The sequence below is a fragment of the Amyelois transitella genome, chromosome 14 (genome assembly GCF_032362555.1).
Source record: "Amyelois transitella isolate CPQ chromosome 14, ilAmyTran1.1, whole genome shotgun sequence".
In the NCBI taxonomy this organism is placed as follows: Eukaryota; Metazoa; Arthropoda; class Insecta; order Lepidoptera; family Pyralidae; genus Amyelois; species Amyelois transitella.
The window spans coordinates 4,561,188-4,588,883 of NC_083517.1; the positions used below are offsets into that span (position 1 = coordinate 4,561,188).

A 27,696-nucleotide genomic window follows, 5' to 3' on the forward strand; every position below is an offset into this window, starting at 1 on the left:
ATACATTACCCCTGAACCTCCTTTATTCCTTCTGGGAAGTTTCGAATATAACCTTGAAATTCCTTATCCTTTTATCTTTACTCTCACATCTCACAAACTCTCAAATGATATTTCCATCACCAAAAGGCAGCCCTTCCAAAAGTACCACTTTACAAGATGGTTCAAAATCTGTCAATTATAGCGCAATTAAAAATATCGGCAACAATTTTTCGGTAAGCGGTAAAAAGTTCATTACTTCATTAAATCGTTTTCGAAGAAAAAACTTGTCTTCAAATGCAATTCAATCCTACAAAAATACATCAATTATTAGTTTACATAATTTTTATAATCGGAATGGTACAATAGCAATACCTAATAAGTTTAATCAACTGGATAATCAATCTAGTTTAGATGTCAAGAGAACTCATAGAGAAATCGAAAGAAAACCTAAGAATGGACGTGGTAATTCAATGGCCCAGTTAAGAGTTGACGACGCGACTAGAAACAAAATATTTTACGATTTTTCCAAGCATTACGTTCGCAGTAATTTAACAGATCTAGGTTTTCATTTATCTAAGAATTATGAAAATGAAACAGAACTTTTTTATGACACAAATATATTTACTTTTGTAAATGAGTCCTTGGAATATCCTAATAACCTTACTTCCAAAATTCCCTTGTTTCCTAAGCATCAAACACCACGGTCAACTTTAATGGATGGTAAGTAACACATCAAATAAATAAAAATGTGTTTTAAAACAGAAGTCGCGATATCTGGGAGCACGGAAGTGCGCCCGCCAAGACAAGACAAGCGAACCGCTAGGGCACTACATACTTATTTTCGAAAGGATTCATGGTTTTTTTAGGTAGTGGATAGATGGAAGAAGAAGATTAATTTTTCAAATAACCGGTATCTTAACATAACACTTACGTTAAAAAAATGTTTGCTTCGTATAACATAAACCTTCATGTGATATAACACTCCATTCCGTAGTATTTTCTTTTAATTATAGTATCATCAATTCCACAAGTAAAGCAGTGTACCAAACTTGAAATCTAATCAAACGTTATTGTGAATATTTAACTTGTTACGAATCACTTATAAATTCCAATTCCATCTCGAACATGTGAAACTGTAAAGTAGTTTGAGTTCTCGATAGATTGAATTTGTGTACTTCAAGCCAGGTCAAACCTAGTTTTCGAGGGCCCTCAAACCATGAAGCTATGCAGCATCGAATAGATTCACAGTTCATTGTTACAAGATGTTTCCATCAATCTGCGAATATGTTGGTTCGTTGAATTCTGTTCGAGGGCATTGATTGACGATATACATATATTTACACGAGCATCGATACGGGCCGGAACAACATCATCCTTTACTCTAAATGGTAAATTGTAAAAATACTTATGTACATACGAGTACATGCCTAGTTCATTTTTATACAAAACAAACATTTCTTTAACCATATAACGATATCTATTGTTCATCCAAGAAGGTAGATGGTCAAGCAGTTAAGTCTTTAGAGAGGTCAGGATGCAACCGCGTCTAAAACGCCAGGAAAATTATATTTTTATCATCTACTCGTATATGATGTTCTATCCTCTCTACAGTACAGTTCAGAATAAGGCTACACATTTCATTATCCCCTCACAGACTTTCAATGGATTATATTTTTCCATTTTGGTAGCGTATGATATGTTCATCTATTTTCGTAGATTTTAATCCAGATGCATTGGTTCGCCCATATGAAATTGATTTTAAACTGTCACGTTGTATTATACTTTTTATAAATAATACTGTATTAACAGTACAATATTAAACTCGGTGACCACGGACCAACCACGAATTGTTACATGATTCAAAACGTTCGAGATAAAATAAAATCTGTATTATTTATGAGAAAAGTATATGAAATCGATATGTCTGTAATAAAAAGTTTGATTATAATACATATAGAGATATATACCTATGGAAGACTATCCTATTGATTTATTTTAATGATGTTTAGAACTAGGAACTCACAGATATCTAGGTACATATCGCACCATTAAAATAAAAGAGTCCTTTCATGATATAGGTAAACTATTTATTTATGGGTCGGTTCTGTATATAAGTTATTCTTTTTGCTCAATTACTTACAACTTTAGATGTCAGGAGAAAATACTAAGCAAAAGAAAAAGACAGTTAGATGCAGTTCGTTCGTCGATCGTTTCTGCAATCAAAACAAAAGGTAGCTGCGATTAGAATTCTTAATAAGATGCACCGTTCTGTTTGGTGTTTTTACACCAATTTAAACAATCAGTAACACAAATTCTACTTATAATATAAAATACTAAATACTCGTTCTACCGTCCCTTGTCAACCTCTTCCAGTCACATGTGGAGAAAATAATACACGTGTACAGTACACGCAAATAAATCAAAATTAACGAAGCGAAATTTTATTTTTCATTTGGATATAGACTAAGAACGTAACGTAGAAATGAAAGTGACACAACCTATTTTACGCAACTCTTATTAAATACTCATCGACTTTCTGTGGTTCACGCGGTGTGTTAGCCAAAGCATTAAAGTTCATCTCCATTTCCTCTCTTCCCTCCTTCATACCCACAAATTGTCAAAGTCCTTAAACTTAAAATTAAACTTGAGATACCGAAAATAAACTTAAAGAACGGCCTTTTCATCGCTTTGTAGAGGATAAAACGGTTTTATTAGATTTAGCATAAAAACGCGCGGGAAAATGTCATTCAGGAGTAAAAGGGATAATAAAATTCACAGACAAATACTTGAGATTTCCTTAACACTTTCAATTTTGGAAAAGAAATTGAAAATAATCTCATATTTTTTTTGTAGCCTATGCCGTGTAGTGTAGTGGAGGGGAGACAAAGACTACATCGTTCCAATTATTTGTACTACTTCTTTTACTGCATTCACATTTATCAATCTAGCATCGTCGGATATTTCACTACATAAAATCATTAATTGTACTCCCGATCAGCCGATAGACACCCATTACAAACCATTTTAACTTGTTTTTATAGCCTTATGTGTGTATACCTAATGACGTGCCTACCCAAGCGTGGAAGGGATTAAGTAATACCTAACACAGATCAAAACGAACATCGATGAAAACGGTTTTAATCCCCGACTAACCCCAATGCACTTTATGTCATGTAGCGCTAAATAAATGTTTGAAACACTAACATACGGTTTTAAATTACAATTGTAAGAGTTATATTTAAACTGCTTTCCTCACATGTAAGAATTGGATCCACAAGACTAATTAACTTTTCATAAGGATTTTATGCGATTTCATGATTCTTCTAGGCGTCTTTCAATACTTTGCTCCTCTGGAATATCTTAAATATATAACCTTACTAATGTTTACTTACGTCATTTGTACCTAACTATTCTTGAACCACATTTCAGCGAAATGTTCTTCGTATAGATTTATTGATAAGTCCAATTACCTTTACTATTATGCGAATAATATATTAATAAACTTGTTTGTTTTTATTATTATGATATGTTTTTTTTTGTAAGTATGTAAGTATACTTCGCCTTTGAATAAATAAGGTGTGGAATACGTGAAGTAATACTAAAAGCTTTACTGACCTATTGAATAGTAATTTCAAATCGAAAAAATTGTTCAATGGGCCAATATTTCATTTTTATTCCGTAGTAGTTTTGACTTGATGGCAGACTAAAGTACGACCGTTTTCATAGAAAATATGCCCCTCAGCTTTTCATATAACTCAAATAATGTGAGATTTAATTCAAGACTTATCATGAATTCTCACTGAAACGGTTATTTATTCATGCATCCAAGGAATCGTGACTTTTCCTTATTGAATAGGGGAACTAGGGTCGAGAATATTGAACTGAATTTCAGGATCATCCTCGTAAAATCATCATAAAAATATAGCATGTATGTTGGCGCAACCAAAGTAGATTGAATTTGAATTGATCATAGGTAGAAGGTATTGTTACTCAAATATTCCAGTTTTTACGCGAATATAAAATGCAGACATAAAAACAGTACTTACCTACTTATGTAATCCATAATCATTAAAAATTATGTTTGTATATTCTTGTATGTGAAATAAACTCAAAATCCAATATAATGATTTTATTGAAATTATAAGTTTTATTTTTTCATATGCTTGCTTCCATGCCGGTCTGGTATTGAACTAAAATGGGTACATTTCATATAACAGATGATTTCTTCCATGCATATTGTAAAAGTTAATCAAAAAAAAGCAGAAGGGAGTATCTTGTCACTGTCTGAATCAAAATTCCATTATTAAGCCATCTAGCTCAACATGGCTATAGTATTTTCGAGATTTCTGGCTCTAAGTTTCCCTTATTTACTAAAGTCTTATGTATTTTTCGCAGATTTCCCAAAAACCAGTTCAAGAATTGTATCTATTCTGGGTCTATTCGAGCTGTCTATTGGTCGAACGCCGCGTGCTGACGGCGCTTCGGAGCTTGCAGCGGCGCGGTTAGCGGTGCGACATGTCAACGAGAGGGGACTACTGCCAGGATATAAACTACAGCTCATCACTAACGATACTGAGGTGACGTATGTTCTTTCCTTCACAGATAATGGACACAATGGGAATTTGGCTCTTGTCTATCAACAAGAGAGGTCTACTGTCAAGGTACGGAGGAGAAGTGTGTTCACTTCTCTTTTCTTACACATGTATTATTATTTGATAACTCATTTAAATACCGTTTGGATAGAACTACTTACAAAATTAATTATGATGCAAAAATTTAATGGTCTCTGATTTATCAAATATTGTGTAAACTTTTGGTAGGTACTTAATAAATAAGTTTTTTAAATGTAAAATTTTCATACAGTGCGACCCAGGCGTGGGCGTGGATCGCTTCTTCCACGCGCTATACACCAAGAGATCTTCTCGGGTGGTGATGCTGCTTGGAACTGCATGCTCGGATGTCACAGAAAGCATCGCCAAGATTGTGCCGTATTGGAATATTGTGCAGGTATACTTCTAAATAAATATCTTTTTTTCTCTTGGAATATAGGTGTATCTTTTTCATTTATAGTTGTTGTAACTGTTTTAATCAATTATTATTTAAATCCATAAAAGCATATCAAATATTTTAATCCCATGAACATAAAAACCTGTAAGTGAACGTTTGCGTTTGTCTTTTGTCATGAAATTGAACGTGATTTGTTATCTGAAGCCCTTATATTGGCGATGTCTCAGCAACCTGTCACGTGCAGATGGGAAAGGGAATCGTGAAATTCCATTTAAATCCTTATACTAAACTGGTCTTTAGATTTAATCGCTAAAGAGTCCTTTGGCCATGACAAAAACCAACATGGGGATTTCTTTGTGTAAGCAAATACCTTCCTACATTCTTCCTCTAGGTATAAAAAATTGCAGATTACATATACTATAATGACATTTAATATTGACTTATTACATTACTTTTACCTAATACACCTCTTGATAAAAACTTGATGAATCTTTCAACTTTAAATGTTATCATGTACAACAGCCCGGCAGATTAACCTGACCTTTTTGAATTTTTATAATATCATAACTTACAGGGAAGTTATGATATTATAAAAATTCAAAAAGCTTTTATTAGTCACAAGCATTATTTGCCCGTCCTTTAAAAAGTAGATAAACATATGAATTAAGAATTATATTTCATAGCCTTTTACATCCCTCCTCCGGTTGATTGGGCAAGCGGCCAACTAATTAAAGCCTGTTTGATAGCGGGTCTCGGCGGAAGCACTACTGAGCCGACAGCTACCCGCATGAGCAGTCGGCTCTTCTGTGTTCTGTGGCAAACATAATATACAGGTCGTGTGCTAAACCAGATGACTTTAATAGATAAATGCCAAAACAAATCAGAGCTGTTTTTGCAGTAGATATTAGCGTAGTCGTCAACATTTTTGCGGTACTTTATTTAATGCAAGCTCCGCTGTGCAACTAACTAGATTTGAAGTCAAAGTGCTGGACGGCTGAAAGATTGAGATTCAGATAGTGACAAGTTGCAAGTCCATATTTAAAAACAAGAATATCAAGTTTAGGAGCCTTTTCCTTGATTAAATTTTACAATCTGCTCGGAAATAGAAGCAGCTGGCACAAGCTAAACTTCGCTACCAGGCTAGCATTGTAAGTATTTGAAAAACAAGAACATGTAATCACATAACTAAGAATCCTCACTTGTCTACTACTTATGTAGATATTGTACTCGTACAAACAATATAGAGTGATTTGAGTGTCGCTCTCGACTCAACTCTCACGCGCTCCTTGTCTAAAGAAGTTAACAAGATGAGACAGTTACGTGATTTATTGGTTAAAATGCTCGCTTCTTGATTGTCTGAAGAATAAATAAAATTATTTCCTTCTTTTGTTTTTTGCTATCTATAATTAACAGCTTTTACCTGCGTAAAATTATAATTCCCGCTTTCCTGTTCCTGCACTTTTTATATTAATTTCTGATTAGTATTCATTAAAATTTCATTATATACATACAATGTGTTCAGCGGATTGGCTGTTTAAGTGTTACAGAAAGACTTTCGCATTCATATTATTTGTATATGAACATAAGTGTGTTTTGCAGTGAAGCAAAGAGGATGTAGTGACCAAAATTGTAAAGAGTATGTAAGGCAAAAATGAGGGCAGATAGACAAAAAACATTTATAATCCAGAAATGACTGAACAAGGGGAACGGAGCCGGCCTCGTCAAAGATTCAAGGACCAAATTTCGGATGTCTTAAAAAAGGGCGATCTTAGGAATACTACCCGTAATCATAGAACACGAATAAAAAGAGATTGAGGATGAGGCAAGCGAGATGTGAAGGTATTATAGCAAATGGAACTTTATTGTCTCTGCCTACTCCCATGTGACGTGCGCTTCGCTCGTAGTTATCCAAAGTGGACACGACCGGGAAAAACGCCAGAAGGATGATGACCTAGTTACCAGTGCAAAATCAACCGGGAGAACGCAAAGCAAATACTGCCATGGTCACAATTTCTCAAACGTTCTAATATATTTTTGCGCCCTACATGTTGGAACTGCATGAATACTAAATGCTCGAATCCGTGTCAAGAGTTTCGCATTCGCACATATGGAGTTTAAATTTGATGTTTGTAATTAGAACATGCGTTTATTTTTTATTTTATAATTATTCGGACCCATATTTATTTATCGTTGTCTTATAACTTAGAAGTCTTTATTTTAGCTAGCGACTAATCATTAAGTCATTAAGATGAAAGTGGCCTTCGATGTACTGACTATCCACGCTCTAAGGTAGAAAAACGTGATAATTATGCGTTCTTTTCCTTATTTTATATTAGACTAAAGAGGCAAGTGACTTATTCGCATAGCTCTAACCAGACAGTTCACAGAATTTTGACATAGTTACAAACTCACTTGGGAGCAAAACCTTTAAGTTCGAAACCAATAAGTACTTAATGAAAGGGGTTATATGATTGCAGAGTTGTAAATAACTTCAAGATTTGAGAGTTGAAGACCAGGACCAGACAGGCGCCTAGAGCGTAGAAATCGGAAAATTATTCTGATTTGTATGGATAGTATCGGCCTCACGGGTAATATAATATTATAGAGATCTTGAAGATTTTTTCTTATATCGAAGTTTCATACCATGGAAAATATTAATTATCTCGGGTCGAACCTCTCTTCCTCCAAAATAACAGTTTGATTAATTCATATTACGTTTTCATCAAATATTAATATTGGATTTCTGAATTTTCGCTACCATTATTCTTGAAAGGACAGTCTGATGAGTTATTTTTAAATAAAAGAGACTAACTTACTTTCAACTGTTTTACGAATACGTACATAAAATTATATCTTCATTATGTACTGAACTAGCTGTGTACCAAAGCTGTACGTACAATCAAACAATTCTGGAATGTTGTGATATAAAAGAAGATAATATAGTAATAGAAGTAGAATTTTGGTCATGAGGAGAGGATGAATGAACGCAGGTTAGGAATATGTGAATAGAAACTATGAAAGAGTAAGGCTTAGACGTACCTTGATCAAATCGGGAATGTCCTGGCGAGAGGCCATCAGTACCTAGTCAAAAGCAACTTTAACTTTGCATGAAGTAAGTTACGAGTACGAATGCTGACGAAGCATAAACTAAGTTTGCAGGGATCCCATGCGTGATTATATGTGTGTTTTCTTATATCGTATTCTCATGGGAAGTCGTTCATAACCTTGCGTCAAAATAAAGTGCGATGCCTGTAAGAGTATACCATTAGAGCTGCCAAATCCCCATGTGGATTGTGCGGTGTTTATGAAACAAGGTAGACATCCCTTTTGATTTCCTCTACCTAAAAAGAAACTGCGGAGCACGGTTCGAATAAATCCTTCTTTTTAGGTAAGGTTTACGTCGTTAAATTTTTAATCCGCGGCTTCTTCTATTCACATTGTCTTATATCGCAAGTCCAGCTTAATAGTATTTGATGTCCTATTACTCCTAGCCATGAAACAGAAATAAATTTATTTTCAAAATAGGATACAACAACACAACATTTAATTACACCTAGGTACTACCACTTCCACAGCGCAAGTATTGTAGAAGAATGTATACAAACAAACATACTTTCCCATGGAGAATCCAGATCGAACCGGGATCTTGTCTTTGTTGTCAAAGCATACTCCCAGTTGCATTCCTTGCAATCAGCTTCAAATTTGCCTTGAGAGTAAACCTAATGTAAGCAATGCCGCCTTTAAGCATTGCCGAGATGGCTTGGGAACACTATTAACCGGGGCTCGCATGGCATGCGTATTAATCGCGCGGTAAACTATCGCTGTCCCGCTTTACGTCATAATAAAAAGCGAAATAGGGATAGATTATTTCAAAATTTCTATGTACCCGATCACCATTACGTCTCGCGTACACGTACATAATCATACAGCCAATCATCGCTGAATGGCAACCTGAGTCTTTAATCCGGACAACGACATAATAAAGTATTGAGTCTATTTTTTTTTCCACCAGGTATCTTTCGGCTCCACATCACCGGCTCTAAGCGATCGTTCAGAATTCCCGCTGTTCTGCCGGACTGTTGCACCGGACTCTTCGCATAATCTGGCTAGGATCGCATTCATCAGGTATACAATAAAACATGTTGACTTAAATAAGGAAATTTTAATTCAACAGGCACAAAAAAAAATTACGTCAATACTAAATAAGAGCCTGATAATTAAGCACTTTAAGACTAATATCTATATACATATAATATATAGTATATCTCGCAAAATACTTTGTAGTATCATTTAAACTAAAATTGTATTATTAAAAAAAGCCAAAATCAGGAAAATGTCGTTATTAAATCTGTGTTGGTGATTTATTCTATCGCCTTACTTTTATGCATAAGTTGTAAAATAAAATTTTCGTTCACAAAAACGTTTCGTGTAGGTATTTTAAATCTTTGTCATAAGCAGGAATTTAAAAATAACAATACAAAATGACATTATTTGACACTGAGCATTTCCCAAATGTTTTTACAGTCATTTTTCAGGTTGTTACCTACATGTTTCATCGGCCTCTCTTCTCTTTGTAATAAAAAAGTATGGAGTACAAAACAACTGAAACCAATGACAATGAAAAGGTCACTCGTATCCATATTGTTTTTCATGTACGTTCACAAACGCAAAAAAGCGGGATACTCAAAAACTGTTTGTGAATTATTGTTTGAAGTTCCTAACAAAGCCGGTATGAGGAAAGTACCTGCAAACATGATCCTGGACTCAGAACAGATGTCCAATACGGCAGTGGGCGGACAAACATGGAGGGTGCAAAATTAATTATGATTCAGTACAGTACTTTGATTATCCATCCCGTTTGGAGTAACGTCTATTTCCATTCTATCCATAGAAATATAAATGCGAAAGTCAGCTATAGCTAGCATAGTTCAGGAGTTAATACACATACAGGTTAGCAACCTGTCATTATTTGAATTTAAATTTTATCATTAAGCCAAACAGCTAAAAGTGACCTATCAGTATTTTTAATACTGTTGGCTCTGTCTACCCCAAAAGGGACTTACATGTGATTATATGTATGTTAAAATAATAAAAAAAATATTAAGATTGCGTTACTTTCTCAACGCTATCAAAATACCAATACTTACTGCTTCATAAAGTGTCGGAACAAACTCCACTGCGGCGATTCAACGCCGTTAATTCACAAAGATAATCATATATAGCGTGGATAGAATACACTGTAATGTTAATTAATAAAAAATATATTGAGATTGAAAAATTTCATTTCAGTTTCCAGAAAGCTGACGGTGGCAGAATTAGGACGTTATTATTAATTACACTTAGCAATTTAGGAATGCGTAAAATCAAAAACATGACAAGTACGTGCCGGGACTGTCGCGTGACGCGCGTTATGGCAAGATAACTAATTTGCATAAAATGCAAAGGCTTTCCTTATATATAACCCAGAAAAAATTATTACTGTAGCAACTAAGTATACAATGTTCAAATCTTTCTCTTCGTGATAGTTTCAATTTTCTACTATCATACCTGTGAAAAGAGTAAAAATTATAGAGGGAATATCCTCTATAATTTTTACTCTTTTCACAGACTGAGATCCAGACTGTATATCAAAAACACTCACAATAATTTTGGAAGACCTATATCTAACTAATCGAAATAAAAGCCTGTGTGCATGCAAAAGACTGATTGAGGTAGCCTCGAAGTAAGTTCGAGACTTGTGTTACGAGATACTAACTCAACGATACTGTATTTTATAATAAATACTTATATAGATAAACATCCAAGAACCAGGCCAATCAGAAAAAGTTCGTTTCTCATCATGCTCTGGCCGGGTTTCGAACCCGGGACCTCCGATGTCACAGACAAGCGGATTACCGCTGCGCCACAGAGGCCGCCAAAAAATGCAGTAACGTTGACTGACATTACAGGAAATTCGGCTGGGACACCGTCACCGCGTTCTCTCAGAACGAAGAAACGTATTCTCTGTCTGTCAACGAGCTGGTAACCCAACTGGAATCCGCTAACATCACCTGCGCAGCCTCCATCACCTTTGCTGAGACCGACTTCAAACAACAACTTCAACAACTAAAGGTTAGAGTCGGAATTACAGTCAGCATAGCCTAGTCTACATACATATAATCGCGTATATGTCCTTTGCGGGGTAGACAGAACCAACAGTCATGAAAAAACTGAAAGGGCACGTTAAGCTGTTTGAGTTAATGATAGAATTCGGAATTAAATAATGACAGGTAGCATATCGTCTAAAAGAAGAATCCCAAGGTTATTAGCCTATCCCTTCGTCGCCTTTGACGACACCCATAAGAAATTGAGTGGTCCTATCCTGCGGGGAGCGTAACCGAAAAAAAAGAAGTATGGGAAAAGGAAATGGATTAAGATTATTCATGGCTACACGACCGTATAACTAGGCAGTTTAAAAGAACTCACTTACATCCACAATGCAGAAGAATTCCTCGCAGTGAGGCTGACCAGGGCCCTGGGAGGCTTCCAATTTCTGCCGACCGGCTATTACAAAGTTCTTGATAACTCGGATTACACCAATTGTTTATACTTGCACTACACAAATCGAAGTACTTAGTACCTACTTATTTGACTAGCGACCAAAGAAAACTTATAAAATAACATATTACCCGTATATTAAAATTATACATTACTACAGTTTCTATTTCAGTCATCGAAATCATTCGTTGAGACTCAAACTACATACCTATTGACTGTACTGTAGAGAAAAAAATGTACTATAAATCCAGTTTTTGATTTTCACTAAGTATTTTAGAACTCACGAACTCACGCTGATTTCCAGTAGAAGTCCCTATTTTCTGTCATTTCCTTTAGATGCTGTTTTTATGGAATTTATATCAAAAGCAAGTAAAATTTCGCGAGAAAAATTAGGTAAAGGAAGCCTTATTAAGAAGTTAAGTAGAGTTCCATCCTATAAAGAGATCAAGTGGATGCACTTAACTTTACTTAAAATAGCTAGTTTATTTATCGTCTGAGACTAGACTCGTCTGAGTAATTAGTAGTTCTGGAAAAAGTTTATATTCAAAGGGTTTTGTAACTTGTAAATATTATACAAAAGTTTCAGAAGTCAAATGCTAAAAGAACTTTGCGCATTCTAAGTAGCGACTTTTGTCTGACCTGCGTGACCCTTTAAAGGCATTGAATCCCTTATTTCTATCAACTTTTCGGATACATTTACTAATACGGTAAATATTTATGCTTTTGTTACTGACAATCATACATAGGACAGTACCGATCTAAAAGAGTATTAAAATTTTACTCAACTTTGCTACGCGATTTCGCGTTTCTTCGAATAGGTGGATTCTATGTTAAAAAGTTTAAGAATAGATTTTTTTTTAATCTGCAGCAGCTGGACACACACATAATCATCGGCAGTTTCTCCCAGGAAATGATACCGAAGATATTTTGCGAGGTGAGTTGCAATATTTCTCATGTTATTTAATACCCATCCAAACTTGGACGTTGTTGTTTAACGTATTTACGTTATTTGTCTGTTGTAATTTGTAATTGCATTTTTATCATACATCAGTAAAATACAATCGCCACTTGTAAATAGTCTCAATTTTAAAATGATGGAATACAATTACCAAGCGAAAGAAAGCGACGTACGAGCTACGTAATATGAAAATTGGTTACTTAATTCTAGGGTATCTAGTGAGGGACAAAAATTAGAGAATCAACCAAAGTATACGGAAGAGTAAGGTCTCAAAGGAAAGGGTGAAAATTTTAAGATTAAGCAATCTTTCTTTTAATGAAAAGGCGAAGGGGTAAAATTAAGGGGCAAATTAAAATTTGTCGAGCAAATAATCTTGAAAAAACCAACAACATCAAAAAAACACCTTAAAGTACCTAATATGAAGAATGAGTAAATTTCACTCATACAGACACAAATTTAATCAATAAAGCCATTTATAGCTTATTCTTGATTTAGTCTTTTAGTTGATAAAATTAATTCGAAGCCCGAATCCGCTTTTAAGACTGTACACAAATGACTCGTTTGCTTGATTTCAACGGGATTTTCGGAAATTCATTTTAAAATTTTTAAACATTTTGCCCTTACGTCACTTAATAGGACATCTATTCCTGACATGGAGTAGCGAGTCAGGTAGTAAAATAATAATTAAAGGTACTTTGTCCTGGCACTGACAAAAACAAACAACTAATATTCTCTACCTTTTTTACCCTTGCCCTTTTTAAATTGGATCGTCACTCTTAATTTTTTGCTACACTTAAGTGTTAAGCAAAAAATTAAGAGGAGTGACGATCTCAGATAAAGTTATACTGTTGTCAATTCGGAACATCTTCAAGATGTTATCAAATACAGATCTCTTAGTGTTATGAGCTGTACAAGTTTCTTGGGAGCTGAATTAATTGAATCCTACTATTAAAACGCATTTTCCTTCTGTGTTTAAGGCTTTCAAACTAGGCATGTTTAAAGCTTAATATGAGCGGCTGGAAGCTATTTTAAGTGCGGCCCTAGTACACCACAGATGTTAAAGTTTTTAACCTATACCTACTATTCTAAGACCTCGACTACTTTACACATTTTCTTACTCTCTGTAAGACAGAAAAAGCGTGTGAGGACCTGAGTTATGAGTGTCTTGAAGCTAGTCTAAGAAGTGGTGTTAATTAACAATTCTCATCTTGACTATTTTGTGACCTTGTATAGCCACTCTTATAAACACATTTCTTTTGTCTTTAAGGCATTCAGACTAGGCATGTTTGGAGCTGAATACGCATGGTTGGTGGCTGGCGCACCCCCGAGGGTCAAAGGGAAGACTCCATGTACCAAAGCTCAGTTAGCTAAAGCTCTTGAAGGGCTTGTCACAGTCACCACGTATAGAGGAGTCGGCGACGTGACGTCTTATTCTGGACTCGTAAGTACGTTTATAAATTTATGAGCAGCTAATTCGGAACCATTTTATTATTCCTTTTTTTTAAGGATTTCGTAGTCTAAGTTTTCAAATGCATCAATGCAAATATTATGTAGGGACGTACTGAACTACAATAAAAATAACTGGAATTCTTGTCATTTCTGTCTGATCTGCCGACGTTAAACATACCTACATCAGTTAATTTACATCTATTAAGTATAGATAAGTTGAGCCTGGCTTGACGTCGTTCAAGATGATATGTATGTATATGCGTGCCAATGGTCTAAAAACTGAAGGCGCCGCAGACAGGACAAAGTGGAAAGAAAAATGTAGGAAAGCGAATCCCAATTCCCGAAGCAATATGATGGAGGGTGCAACTGTAGGTATATGATAAATAGGTATAGCGAATAATATTTACATTCACATCTTTAGCGAAATTCACACTCAATAAAGAAAGCAAAATGGTATTCTTAATTTATTTATGGTGTGAATACCAAATGTCAACATTCACAATTTAGGACATGCCAATATAAAAATTTTGGTCGACCAACTTATAAAATATTATTGGAAAACGAATAGGGTATGTAAAAAATTTGTACAAGTACCATTAAAGTTGTGTAGTTGATCCCCGCAAAATAACTTTATTTTATTAGTGATGGACAACTATGGGCTAATTAATATTCGTGTCGGACATATTTGACCGGTTTCCGTTGTTCACCGATATTTATTTTAAATTAAGCTTTTTAATTTTATTCAGTTTTGTCGAGCTTAAACTGCCATCATGTTTTAAAATTCCAGTATTGTTTATATAATAAATATTACCATAAAAAATCATTAAAACAAAATACAAAATCACAATTACATTTACCCAAATACACATTAACCTATAAATGTTCCATAAATCATCTCTTCCGTAAATCTTCTCTTCCGTAAATAATCTCTTCCGTAAATCATTGTGTGTTCTTAGATTTGGGTAGAGCAGAGTTCGTTGTTCCGTAAATTATTTGTTCTCCATCACATAGCATTGGATTATTAGACCCAAGGAATACACGCTAATCTCAGTTATATCTTTAAAGAGAAGCCTGGGGTGCGCTTTTTGACCATGAAATAAATACATATAAATATATAAAATAAAACTTTTAATAATTTGGTTAACTACCTACAATTTCATTAAAATGGTCGGTGGCAGAGAGATTCGTAATTATCCCTAATCCCAATCCAACCCAACTCAAATAAATCATTCAAACTAATTGCAGACTGAAATTATATTCAAATATTTCCCGAACTTTCAAAAGATGTGTTATCCTGGTCATTAATATGCATTTAGTCATCATAGTAGTGTTTACAAACCCGAACATTGGTCACACATCTACCTATACAAATCCAGGCCGTGAATCGGTAATAACCGATAAAAGCTTTCACTTTACCAGACTATTTTGTAGAGGAAAAAGGTAATTATTGAAATAAAATTTTGTATTTAAAAAAAATATGTATAATAAATATCTTCAAAGTAAACATTTATTTGGTAGTTAAAAAAAGAGTTAAAGTAAAATTCCTTCTTTTTTGTTTTACTTTCCTAAGTAAACCTTATGTTCTGGATGCAAATCTTGAACAACATTACTAAGGAAAGATAAGTATATTATTTGCTAAGAGATGTAATAGAATTTCAGATTGAGATCAGAATTCCACAAGCTTGCCGGTTTTGCGAAGGAAACTTTTGTATAAAGGTTTCTTTTGATTGATGAATTTCTGTCTGGAGAAGAAACCTCGGACAATGCATAAATGATACATACTGACACGAAGTCCGACATTTTTAGCTATAAAACACATATTATTACACGAGCAACACACCTTTACCTCGAAAGAGAATTAGGATCGGATGAATAAAAGATGAGTCGAGGTTCTGTTTGCCGAGATTCGGTGTACCTGCGTAATGTAATATAGGCTGATGGTTTAGGACAGAATTTGCCTGAATTCCAACTTAATTGCTACTCGCCGAGTGCTAAGAGCTCGCTACTCGGTGTGAGTAAGTATGGTAGTCAGTTTGTTACCGCTTCTTCTGCACTGACGCCTTGGAAGCGGCAGTAAACTTAGTTTTTAAGTAAGTTATTTGACGTCAACCAAGTTGTTAAACCATACGACAATTATTAAGCGATATAATAGTATCCTATAATAATGAATAAAAAATTTTGAATTTTGAATTTTTATGCCAGTCGAACTTGAATCAGCGGCTTAATGTCTTCGCCTGTTTATTAACACACAGTTACAAAGAACAAGACAAAGTAAAAAGTAAGTATTAAAAAAAACACTTTTTTAGCAGCCCCATGAGAAAGTAAAAAAGGCATTTATTTTACACCATATCAGTCCTTTTAACTTTACTTCCAGACAAACGAAATGTTCTACCGTGATATGAAGAGTGCCGGGGTGCCCGTGTCGCGGTACGCCCCTCAGACCTACGACGCGGTCTGGGCCATAGCTCTGGCTCTAAGCAATGCTGAGAACAGTTGGAGAAGCCTAGAAACTGATGACACCAATAGCACTTTACACAAAGGCGGTTGGAAGCTGGGCCTCGCGCATTTCGATTACGACAGAAAGGACATGGCTGATGAGTTTCTGTATCAATTGGGGAATTTAAGTTTCTACGGAATTTCAGTAAGTTATAATTATCATTATTTTCCCGTGTAGATTGTAAAAGGAAAGGCTAATAAACTTGGAATTCTTATTTTAGGCGATCGGCTAGCAACTGTCACTATTTGAATCTCAATTTCGATAATTAAGTAGATACTCTAAGCAATTTCGTCATTATGCCATACAGTTGAACGTGGCCTTTGCGTCTTTTTGAGACTGTTGGCTTTATCTATAAAGGTGCTGACAGAAATGGATAAACCATTGCCATAAAATATTGGGAAAGATTTTCAACATTCCAACAACTTTCAAAGTACTTAATTTTAGAATCCTACCTAATCACTTGATACAATAATCTAACAGGAGTTAACTGTAAATATTTTATGAAATAATAATAAACTTTCCTAAAAAATTTCGTCAATCATAAAAGTTAACTTATATGATTGACTTAACTTTTATGATTAATGTAGATACGAATTATGTAGATTTTTTACCAATTTACAGGGCCCTGTATCATTCAACGGCGCTGATCGCATTGGGACATCAGCGTTTTATCAAATTCAAGGTAAGTAAACAATAAACTAAAAATCTATTTTAAGATCATTGCAAAGACCCAATGTTTGTCCATGTATGTACATTATGTGGTACAACTAATTGTGAAAACCAGTATTGATCTATGAAGAAAACGGCGAAAGTAAGTTCCTTACGACTTTCGACTTTCTGTTTAATACAAATGGAGTAGATAGGTTCCTATAAATTAAAAAAAGATAAGGGTAGACATAGTATGGATAATAGTATATAAATAGGAAAGATCTCTAATAAAACGTTCCTTTGCAGGTGGCCGTCCAAAACTAGTGGGCCTTTACACCCACGGTCGAGAGATATCATGTTCGGAATGTACTCGTGCCCAATGGGGAGGCGGAGTACCGGTGGCTAGGAGGCTGCTGGTCTTAAGAGTGGACTCTGTCTGGGCTCCAGCCAGACTGGCCGTGGCAACAATGGCTGCCGCTGGAGTCGCTTTGGCGTTCGCGTTTTTGGCATTCAACTTGCATTATAGCAAAAGACGGTAATTGATATCAACTAAGGCTAACAGTAACCTTTGAGTCCTGACACTATCGATCGTCTACCCCGTTAGGGATAAAGGCGTGATAATTATGTAGGAAAATCATCACCCCGATCAAAGCTTCGCGATGATTTTAAACACCGTAGGATCAAGTTACATAATTAATTGATAGATAGGATTTCGACGAAAATTCACCAGAGCCGAGAAATGAGCCTCTACAATAAAAATTAAAAAAAGATAAAATCGTAATAACTTACGTTTTTTTTACCTATATATACAGTATTAAACTATTGAACCATATTTTAGTTAATATAAATATTGATTTATCCCCACAGGTCCATAAAGCTGTCATCGCCTCGTCTAAACAACATGACGCTGATTGGTTGTGTGCTGGTCTACACTGCTGTCGCCCTGCTTGGTATCGACAACGCTACTCTACCGTCTTTCGTTCCTTTTTCGGCTATGTGCACAGTGAGTATTCACTTTTTCTAAGGGTGTTCAGAATATAAATAGGGGAAGTTTTGGTAAAGGTTGAGTAAACACTACTTCAAATCAAGACAACAAAACCAAACTTTATTTGAAATTACTTAATTGTACTTACATGTTGTTTTGTACTATTTGATATAATACATCTGAAAAGTACTTAAATGGGTCGCCTGCATATTAGGTACTTGCATTGCTTGTGAAGCTGTCCAAAGAGTGATATGCCTATCTCATTTTAAATTTACAAAGTTGCTTCTATAACTTTCATCATGTTTTTTTTTTCACATCTCCAAAATTAATCAGTCCCACTTATTTACAGGTGAGAGTATATATCCTGTCAGCTGGCTTCTCATTGGCTTTTGGATCTATGTTTGCCAAGACATACAGGGTGCACCGGATATTTATTAGGTGAGTAAAAATTAAATTCTAATAAAAAAACATGTTTCACCTGTAATTTGGACTTGAAGCCCTGCAGTAAATTAACTGTAATTTAGTTAATTAAGTCGGTAATGGTAACCAGGTATGCGTTGGTTTAAGAATTGACAAAAAAATTGTACGGACGGCTACTTTATGGGCCATCACATCACATCTATCGACTTAGTGCCCAAAATGGTTTCTTACTGAAATGCGATTATGTAGTCACCATGTTGTTCCCAAAAGACTTACCTTCAACCAAGTAACATACTCAAAACACAACTTCTAAACATAATGTCACTGTAATAATATTAAACTTTCTTTATCACAATTGCTAACAGTTGAACTAAAGTAATTTATCTTAGTAACCGAAGCGGCGTCTGCAAGACCAAGCTTCTCCAGGATACGCCCCTAATATCGCTGGTATGTGCGCTGCTTCTCATCGATGGCCTCATCGTGACTCTATGGGCGAAGTTGGATCCTATGGAGAGGCACCTTAAGAACCTCACCATTGAGGTCAGCCCCAATGGACGAAGTGTAGTTTATCAACCCCAGGTAAATATGAAAAACACTAATAAGCAAGTTTTTAAGAACAAAACATGTTTTGAACAAAATATATCTAAAAAATGTTATAAGGCACAATAGATATACATAACAATAATCAATGGTCTGTATTCAACTTAAAAACAGACGATAAATCATCAGTCCCTAAATCAGAGAATCATGTAGCGACATCGTCGTACATACAATCAGCACATAACCAGATAAGGCACACTATAAGATAAAGTTTAGAGATTAAGTTAGATAGCAAAACGCACGTCCTTTATTAGTATATAAGCAACCGATATATGTAAAATAGACACACTTAAAACCATTACGTGTTTCACTACATCTCCTTGCCGGACCATCGGCAAATTGGTGACCCCGACGAACAGCAAGCAACTGACCAAGAAGAAAATTCGTCAAAACAAAATGTACACCTCGGCACAATCACCCTGCAAATCAAGCAACAACGCACAAGAAACCTTAGAAATAGCAGCCGGTACCTCCGTTTTATCCCGCATTCCGGAGTTTTGGAGGGACCAGCCGAGACTATGGTTTACGCAGTTTGAAGCGATAGTAGCACCGCAAAAACAAGGAGATGACTACAAATATTACACTGTGACGGCCAAACTCTCAAAAGAAGAAATAATACAGGTTAGCGATATCATCACCAGCCCACCGGCAACCGAAAAATACAAGGCCATCAAGGAACGTCTAATCAATTGCTACGAAGAATCAGACGACCGTCAACTACAGAAATTACTATCAGGAATGGAGCTCGGCGATCAAAAACCTTCACACCTTCTACGTAAGATGCGAGTGCTGAGTAAGGAAAAAATCGGCGACGACACCATTAAACTCCTATGGTTGAGGCTTTTACCGCCATCCGTAACCACGGTCCTGGCTGTCACAGAAAACATGGACGTCAACAAAATGAGCGAGATCGCCGACAAAATATTAGCAAACTCACAGATTACAGAAGTATCAGCCGTGAATCAAAACAAAACAAATGACGACACAATGACGTGCATATTAGCGCAATTAGCAAATATGCGAGTAGAACTGAATGCAATTCAGCAAGGTCATCGACGCAGAGGTCAAGATTATTACAATCGTCAGCATTATCCATTAAGGTCAAGACCAAGAACAAACAGTCGGGAAAGAAGACACCTTTGTTTCTATCACGAAAAATTCAGAAAATACGCGAAGAAATGCGTAAAACCTTGTGATTGGAAACAGGAAACTAACTCAGGATATCAGGGAAACTAATTCAAGCACAGACTACGGCGGAACTCTGTGCTATCCACCCGTCCAACCGCCTCACTATTACCGACCGAAAAAGTGGTATTAGATATTTGATTGACACGGGAGCAAACATATCAGTTATAAGCAAGCCACAGAGTCACATAATCGCGCAAAGCGAACCTTATACACTCTACGCCGCAAACGGAACAAAAATCAAGACATACGGCGAAAAAACACTTACATTGAACTTGGGACTACGAAGAAGTTTTACATGGAACTTCGTCATTGCCGACGTAACACAATCAATTATTGGAGCAGACTTTTTAGAGCATTTTAAGTTATTAGTCGACATAGCTGGTCGGAAACTAATAGATGGGGTAACTGAGCTGACAACGCCGGCAACCCTAATCACATCGACGCAGCAAACAATTCGCACTATTGACGTTGGAATCGACATACGCATCACTCAAATATTAAAAAAATACGAAGATATTACGAAACCGTCCTCACTCAGCTCTACTCCTAAACACAAGATTAAGCATCACATTATAACAAAAGGACCGCCAGTATCAGCACGCGCAAGACCACTACCCCCGGATAAATATCACATAGCAAAAGAGGAATTTAACAAAATGATGGAGCTAGGAATTTGTCGCCCCTCGGACAGCCCATGGGCAAGTCCTTTGCACATGGTGAAGAAAAAGAACGGTGAATGGAGACCATGTGGAGATTACCGTAGCTTAAATAGCACGACAGTACCGGATAAATACCCGCTTCCACGATTAACAGATTTCACCTACATATTAGAAAATAAGAAAATATTCAGCAAAATCGATATCCGGAAAGCTTACCATTGTATTCCCGTAGAGGACGTGGAGAAGACCGCTATAATCACTCCTTTTGGACTTTTTGAATTCCCTAGAATGCCCTTTGGTTTACGCAATGCAGCCCAAACCTTCCAACGATTCATGGATTCACTATTTAGAGATTTGGATTTTGTATTCATTTTTGTCGACGACTGTTTAATCGCCTCGGAAAATGAAATAACACATATTCAGCAGCTGGATACAGTTTTCAGGCGTTTACAGGAAAACGGTATTACTATTAATCTCGAAAAATGCGACTTTCTCAAAAACGAAATGGACTTTTTAGGCTATCACATAACTAGCCAAGGAATACGTCCAACAGAAGAGAAGTACAAGGCAATAGTAGAATTCCCTAAACCGAAGACAATCAAAGAATTAAGAAGATTTTTAGGCATGATTAATTTTTACAGAAACAACCTTCCACACGCCGCTCAATATCAAAATATCCTAAACGAATACCTGCATATATCAATAAAGAACGATAACTCTCCTATTCCTTGGACAACAGACGCCGAAAAAGCTTTTGAAAAATGCAAGGAAAACATTATGAACGCAGCATTGACAGTGCACCCCTCACGCACGGCCACGCTGGCACTCATGACGGACGCCAGCGCTACCTGTGTTGGCGCAGTTCTACAACAAAAAAAGGGACGCATTTGGGAACCATTAGGATTTTTTTCAAGAAAACTAAGTGATGCACAACAGAAATATTCAACGTTCGATAGAGAATTACTCGGAATATATATGGCAGTCAAACATTTTCAAAGATTGATCGAAGGAAGAGAATTCACGATTTTTACGGATCATCGACCTTTGACTTACGTATTCTCTCGAAAATCTTCACCTAACGATACACCACGAAGAATACGTCAATTAGATTTTATTTCACAGTATTCTACCAATATTCAACACATAAGTGGACGTGACAATATTGTCGCGGACACATTATCACGTATAGAACAGATAGATATGCCATCACCAATCAATTACGCTGAATTAGCAAAATGTCAACTCAGCGACCAAGAATTAATAAGACTTCGTGACAATAAGAAATTATTATTCAGAAACATCAAACTTCCGGGTTCTACGGAAAACATCAGTTGCGACGTATCTACTGGAAAAAATCGCCCTTATTTACCGGAAAAATTTCGAAGACAGGTTTTTGATGTCATCCACGGTCTAAGCCATCCTGGGAAGAAAACTACAAGAAAGTTGATAACGCAAAGATATTTATGGCCATCTATGAACAAAGACATTAACAACTGGTGTAGATCATGCATAGCTTGTCAAAAGTCAAAAGTACAACGCCACACAATATCACCGGTCGGTAAATTCATGCCATCGCAGCGTTTCGAACACCTACACATCGATATCGTCGGACCGTTACCTATTTCTCAAGGAAAACGATATCTAATCACAATTATAGATCGCTGTACCTCATGGCCGGAAGTATTTCCCGTGGAAGACATTACAGCCGAAACGGTGGCTCGCGCACTATATGAGGGATGGATTTCAAGATTCGGATGTCCAGTACGTATCACTACAGACCAAGGACGACAGTTCGAATCAAGAATATTCGAATCACTTTCACAATTTTTGGGAGTACATAGAATTAGGACAACGCCTTATCATCCACAATCTAATGGAATGATAGAAAGGTTCCATAGAACTTTAAAAGCAGCCCTCACAACCAGGGAAGCCAACGCTAACTGGGTGAAGGAAATTCCCTCCGTCTTACTCGGTTTGCGTAGCTGTGTACGGGATGACACAGGATACAGTGCGGCGGAAATGATTTACGGAACACCCATCACTCTCCCTGGAGAATTTTTTGAACCATCACACCAAAATTCAACGTACGAAGAATTCATCAAAAGTATCCAACGGGACATTACACACATGACGTCAATTCCAAAACGCAAAAAACATAGTGCAACCATTTTTATTCACCCTGAATTGAACAAATGTTCGCACGTATTTGTGCGATGCGATAGGTTAAGGAAAAGTCTGACTCCGCCCTATGAAGGGCCATTCCCAGTAATCAGCAGAACGGACAAAGCATTTATAGTTAAAATAGGAAATAAGGAAAATACAATATCCATAGACCGATTAAAACCCGCATTTACGATGAATAGCGAAACTATGTACGTGCCAATCTCAGAGAACGCACAAAACAATTCAAGCACGTACATCACGAGAACAGGACGAGCCGTCAAGCCAGTCGTACGATAAAAATAGCTGATTCAAGCAAATCATCCATATAAATACTCACGGCAATTAGAAGGAAAACATCATTCACCGTCAACAAATCAAGAATGGGCACACAAAGTTCCAAGGACCAGATCACTTACAACACGGACAACTGCCTCAACCAAAACGAGGCAGACCAGCTCAGGAGCCTCGTCTTAGAAGAACTACGATGGACGAGGAACATTGCCATCGGACAGATCATAATCTCTCTAGGAATCGCCCTCTTATACGGAATAATGAAGACGGTAGACAAAAGAATACGATCAGCAACAAAAAATAATCAGCATAAGTGCATCGGGTGACAACAAACATTTTTTATCATGGGGGGAGTATATGTAGCGACATCGTCGTACATACAATCAGCACATAACCAGATAAGGCACACTATAAGATAAAGTTTAGAGATTAAGTTAGATAGCAAAACGCACGTCCTTTATTAGTATATAAGCAACCGATATATGTAAAATAGACACACTTAAAACCATTACGTGTTTCACTACATCTCCTTGCCGGACCATCGGCAAAAATCACAAGAGGTTGTAATGTAGAGGTGACATTGAAGTGGAGCACAAACGCAATGATAATATCACAAATATGTATTAACATAATATTATTTTAAATATTCCAGATTGAAATCTGCAAATCCCAAAACACAATCGGCTGGATGTGTGCATTGTATGCTTACAAGGGCCTTCTCCTCATTGTAGGGGTCTACATGGCCTGGGAGACACGACACGTCAAAATTTCTGGCCTTAATGACTCGAAATACATTGGAATCAGCGTCTATTCTGTCGTCATTACCAGCATTAGTGTAGTGGTGATCGGAATAACATCAGAAAGAGCTACCTTGGCCTATATTTCAATAACTAGTTTGATACTTATAACGACAACGTCTACTTTGTGCTTGATGTTCTTGCCAAAGATTCTAGCTATAAGAAGCAAAAGTAAGTTTTATTGTTCGTCATGTTATTTCATTACACACATAGGTACCTTATCGGCACAAAACTATTATCTACGTGGAAAGGCAAAGACGACAGATTTTTTTATTTCAAAACCTGTTTCAGCTGAAGAAGATCCTGTTATACAAAGCATGGGATTAAGACTAGAATGTAAAACTAGGAGATTTGTGACTGACGAGACACAGGAATTGCGCTTCAGGATAGAGATTCAGAACAAGGTTTACAAGAAGGAAGTGGCAGCCCTGGACAAAGAAATAGGCAGATTAGAAAAGCTCCTAGCAGAACCCCTCGAATCACCTAGCAGCTCTTCTATCGCATTGCACAGACGAGTAAGTGTTAAATCTTTCTAACGAGACCACAAGAGGAACCTTTTATAATCCTGTCCTTGAGTTTATAAGAATAAGATTATCATTGTGCTTAATATTATTAAATTAAACTCTGCATATTTACATTACAGACGGAATTAAACACGGTTGAAGAAGAAGGAAGAAGATCTGATTCGTCGCGAAGAACGCCCAGTGTGAGCGGCGGCTTACCAATGCTACTATTATCCGTATTGCCGCCCGTCATTCCGAGAGCAAGCTGGCCCTCGGCAGAAGCTTGCAGACCTCGGAATTCTGTCTGCTTTAGCTCCCAGCCAAAACTATCCCAACGAAAATCACAACCCGCTATTGATCTCTATAACCTATGCTTAACTAGACAAGAAAACCACGGCCTACTTAGCAGAATTAAAAGCTTCTTCGGCAGCAGACCCTCAAGTAGAAAAGCGTCTACTATGTCCATATCAGACCCAACAGGCTCTGGCATCGCGGCTGCTTTAAAAATGCATTTCGGCATGATTGCTGGGCTTGTACCAGGTAGCAGAAAACACTCGATGGTTGTCTCATGTAATACTCTTAATGTACCTAATCCGGAGTCGAGGTTACGTCGGGAATCATATGCAAAGAGTGGACCTATTATATGCATAACAGATGACGAGCCATCTTGCTCGAACTATCAACCAGATAGACGTATCTCCTCTGGCACAAATAAATATGTCGCTGAACCAGAAACAAGAGTAAATTTTGTATTGCCAACCATTCACAAAAGGCCTTCATCTCATCAAAATTCTTGTGAGAAAATAAAGGGATCTCCTCGATTTCCCCACAGGATAGCTCCGTCTACATCCAGTTTAACTACTTTAGATACTAGACGTAAAACAAGTACTGATAGCGTTTTTAGTATATCTAATAAAGTTTTCGATGAACAAAGAAGGTATAGTCATCAAAATGTAAGTAACCAAGATCAGAAAAGTAAAACTATGCTGGAAAGTAAATGGAAAAGTACTGAAAATCCACGGCCTGGACCTTCCACAAATTATTGAGTGATTAACATCAATTTATATTATATAAGTTCTATAAATAACTTCCCAGACATACAGTCTGCATAGGACATAAATGAAAGTGTCAAATATGAAACATCAAAATTTGATTGCCGATGGATTTTTCATGAAACACATAGGTAAATTTTGAATGATTCAGCAATACTATTTTGTTGAGGGGTCAAAATAAATAACGTCAGTTTATTGGACCAAATTATGGCTATAAAATTTTTGACGATCTCAAACTGTAATAAATTGCCAACTAAGATTTAGTATTGTGATAAAATAAAATTAATCATATCAGGGTCTTTGGTGGACAGGCTGTAAACACAAAACCCTTAGTACCTACGCGGTAATTATGATAAAAATAAGTACCTAATTCTTATTGAAAATAGTGACAAATTGCTAGCCCGTGGTCTTCTGAGATATAATCTCATAAGCAGTATTAAAACAGTCAGTCTTAGTACATTTGAATGTTTTTTTAAGAAAATAAATAGCGTTTTCTTAATTGTTTACTAGTAGCCTATTTAAAAATGCGTGCCAAATTATGTTCTAGTCAATTAGAAGTGTAGATTAGTGAATTTTATATAAGTAGAAGTGTAATGTCATAATGATTTTTAAGATTTATTTATAGATATTATATTAAAAAAAAACATAAGTATAACACCAATAGGAAGACCGCCTGTCTTTTATGTAGATATCTACCTAATAATGAAATATTTCTTCTCACCTTTTTTGGTAAATTTTACAGAGACAGAAACTAAGGGACTACAGATTTGACAATTATTTTAAAGTAAAGTTTAAATTATTATAAATTCAACCGATCAACTTAAAAATTAAGTTGAGCTTAATAAAGTATAGTAGATATTCCATATTATTAATTTTGACTTAATACGATTCATTCCTTATTAAAAGCTATAAAATATTTATACTCTGCCTACTGGAAAGAGGCGTGACTTTATGTATGTATGTATGTATAAAATATTTATGGCTTTGACGACATTATGAAATTTTGTCTCCTTGTAAAACACACAAAACTGCCCTCGTACCGACGCCGTTTTTATCGCGCGAAAACTACAGCTTTTCGCACGACAATAACGAAGTCGCGCCTTCCACGCCATGGGGGCTGGTCGTTAAATTGAAGGGCTCTCAAACTAATCATAAGGTGCGTTTTAAGAAATCATGTAAAATAGTTTTCACTAATTCTAAAACTTTGAAATTATATTTTTTAGAAAGAAATTATTTATACTACGATGTGTTTTACACATTAGTGGTTCTAGAATGTGTTCAAATTTTATACCTCATAAATTATGTGTGTGTTAATCATAGAAATCGGAATAATTATGATACTTGGTATTAGGTAATAATTAGAAACCACGTTTTAAGCTACAATAAATGGGTGACTGAAGCCCGGTATTTTTGTTAACTGTAGCAAAAGATATCAGAAAACCCACAATTAGCGTAGCCTAGCAAATACCTTTCATCGCGAACACTTTTCTGTGGAGTTTCAAAGCTGTCAAATAAAACTTACAATTACGATAGGTACAATGTGGAAACGATAGGGTGATTGATAAGGCGGTGATTACCATTTCTATGATCTTACTTAGCACTTCTATGGTCTTATATTATTCCGATTTCTATGGTGTAAATGGACAAATCCCAATTAGCTCATTCCTCGTGTGAGAAGAATAAACGATGAAAATTAACTGTTATTCTTATTAACATACCTTACGAATAGTTAAGTCTATGGCTCAATGGTTACCCACTGTAATTTAATACCTTCTTCCTTTACTGCTGCTATATGTATAATACCTACTCTTTTAAAAAATAAGTATCTTGGTAAGAACTTTGATATTATTTAAATGGAAAACATTATTTTGTACGTTATTCATGCAGTTGGCGTATTTAGAAAACTGGACAGACATTATAAAATGTTAAGGTTATTTTCTAGACACTAAACAGTAACTCAGTC

General features: G+C 36.0%; 1 protein-coding gene across 1 annotated transcript; it reads left to right on the top strand.

The window, feature by feature from the left end:
- Positions 1 to 657: 657 nt before the first annotated feature.
- LOC106130861 (gamma-aminobutyric acid type B receptor subunit 2) lies at positions 658 to 27,451 on the top strand. Its single transcript, XM_060947802.1, has 16 exons — positions 658 to 699; positions 4,375 to 4,556; positions 4,843 to 4,986; positions 8,999 to 9,111; positions 10,935 to 11,097; positions 12,392 to 12,457; positions 13,749 to 13,922; positions 16,305 to 16,571; positions 17,049 to 17,109; positions 17,382 to 17,610; positions 17,943 to 18,078; positions 18,410 to 18,498; positions 18,870 to 19,059; positions 24,034 to 24,349; positions 24,470 to 24,693; positions 24,822 to 27,451. Exons 1-16 carry the CDS (start codon positions 693 to 695, stop codon positions 25,725 to 25,727), a joined length of 3,267 nt encoding a protein of 1,088 aa, XP_060803785.1. The 5' UTR covers positions 658 to 692; the 3' UTR covers positions 25,728 to 27,451.
- Positions 27,452 to 27,696: the final 245 nt, after the last annotated feature.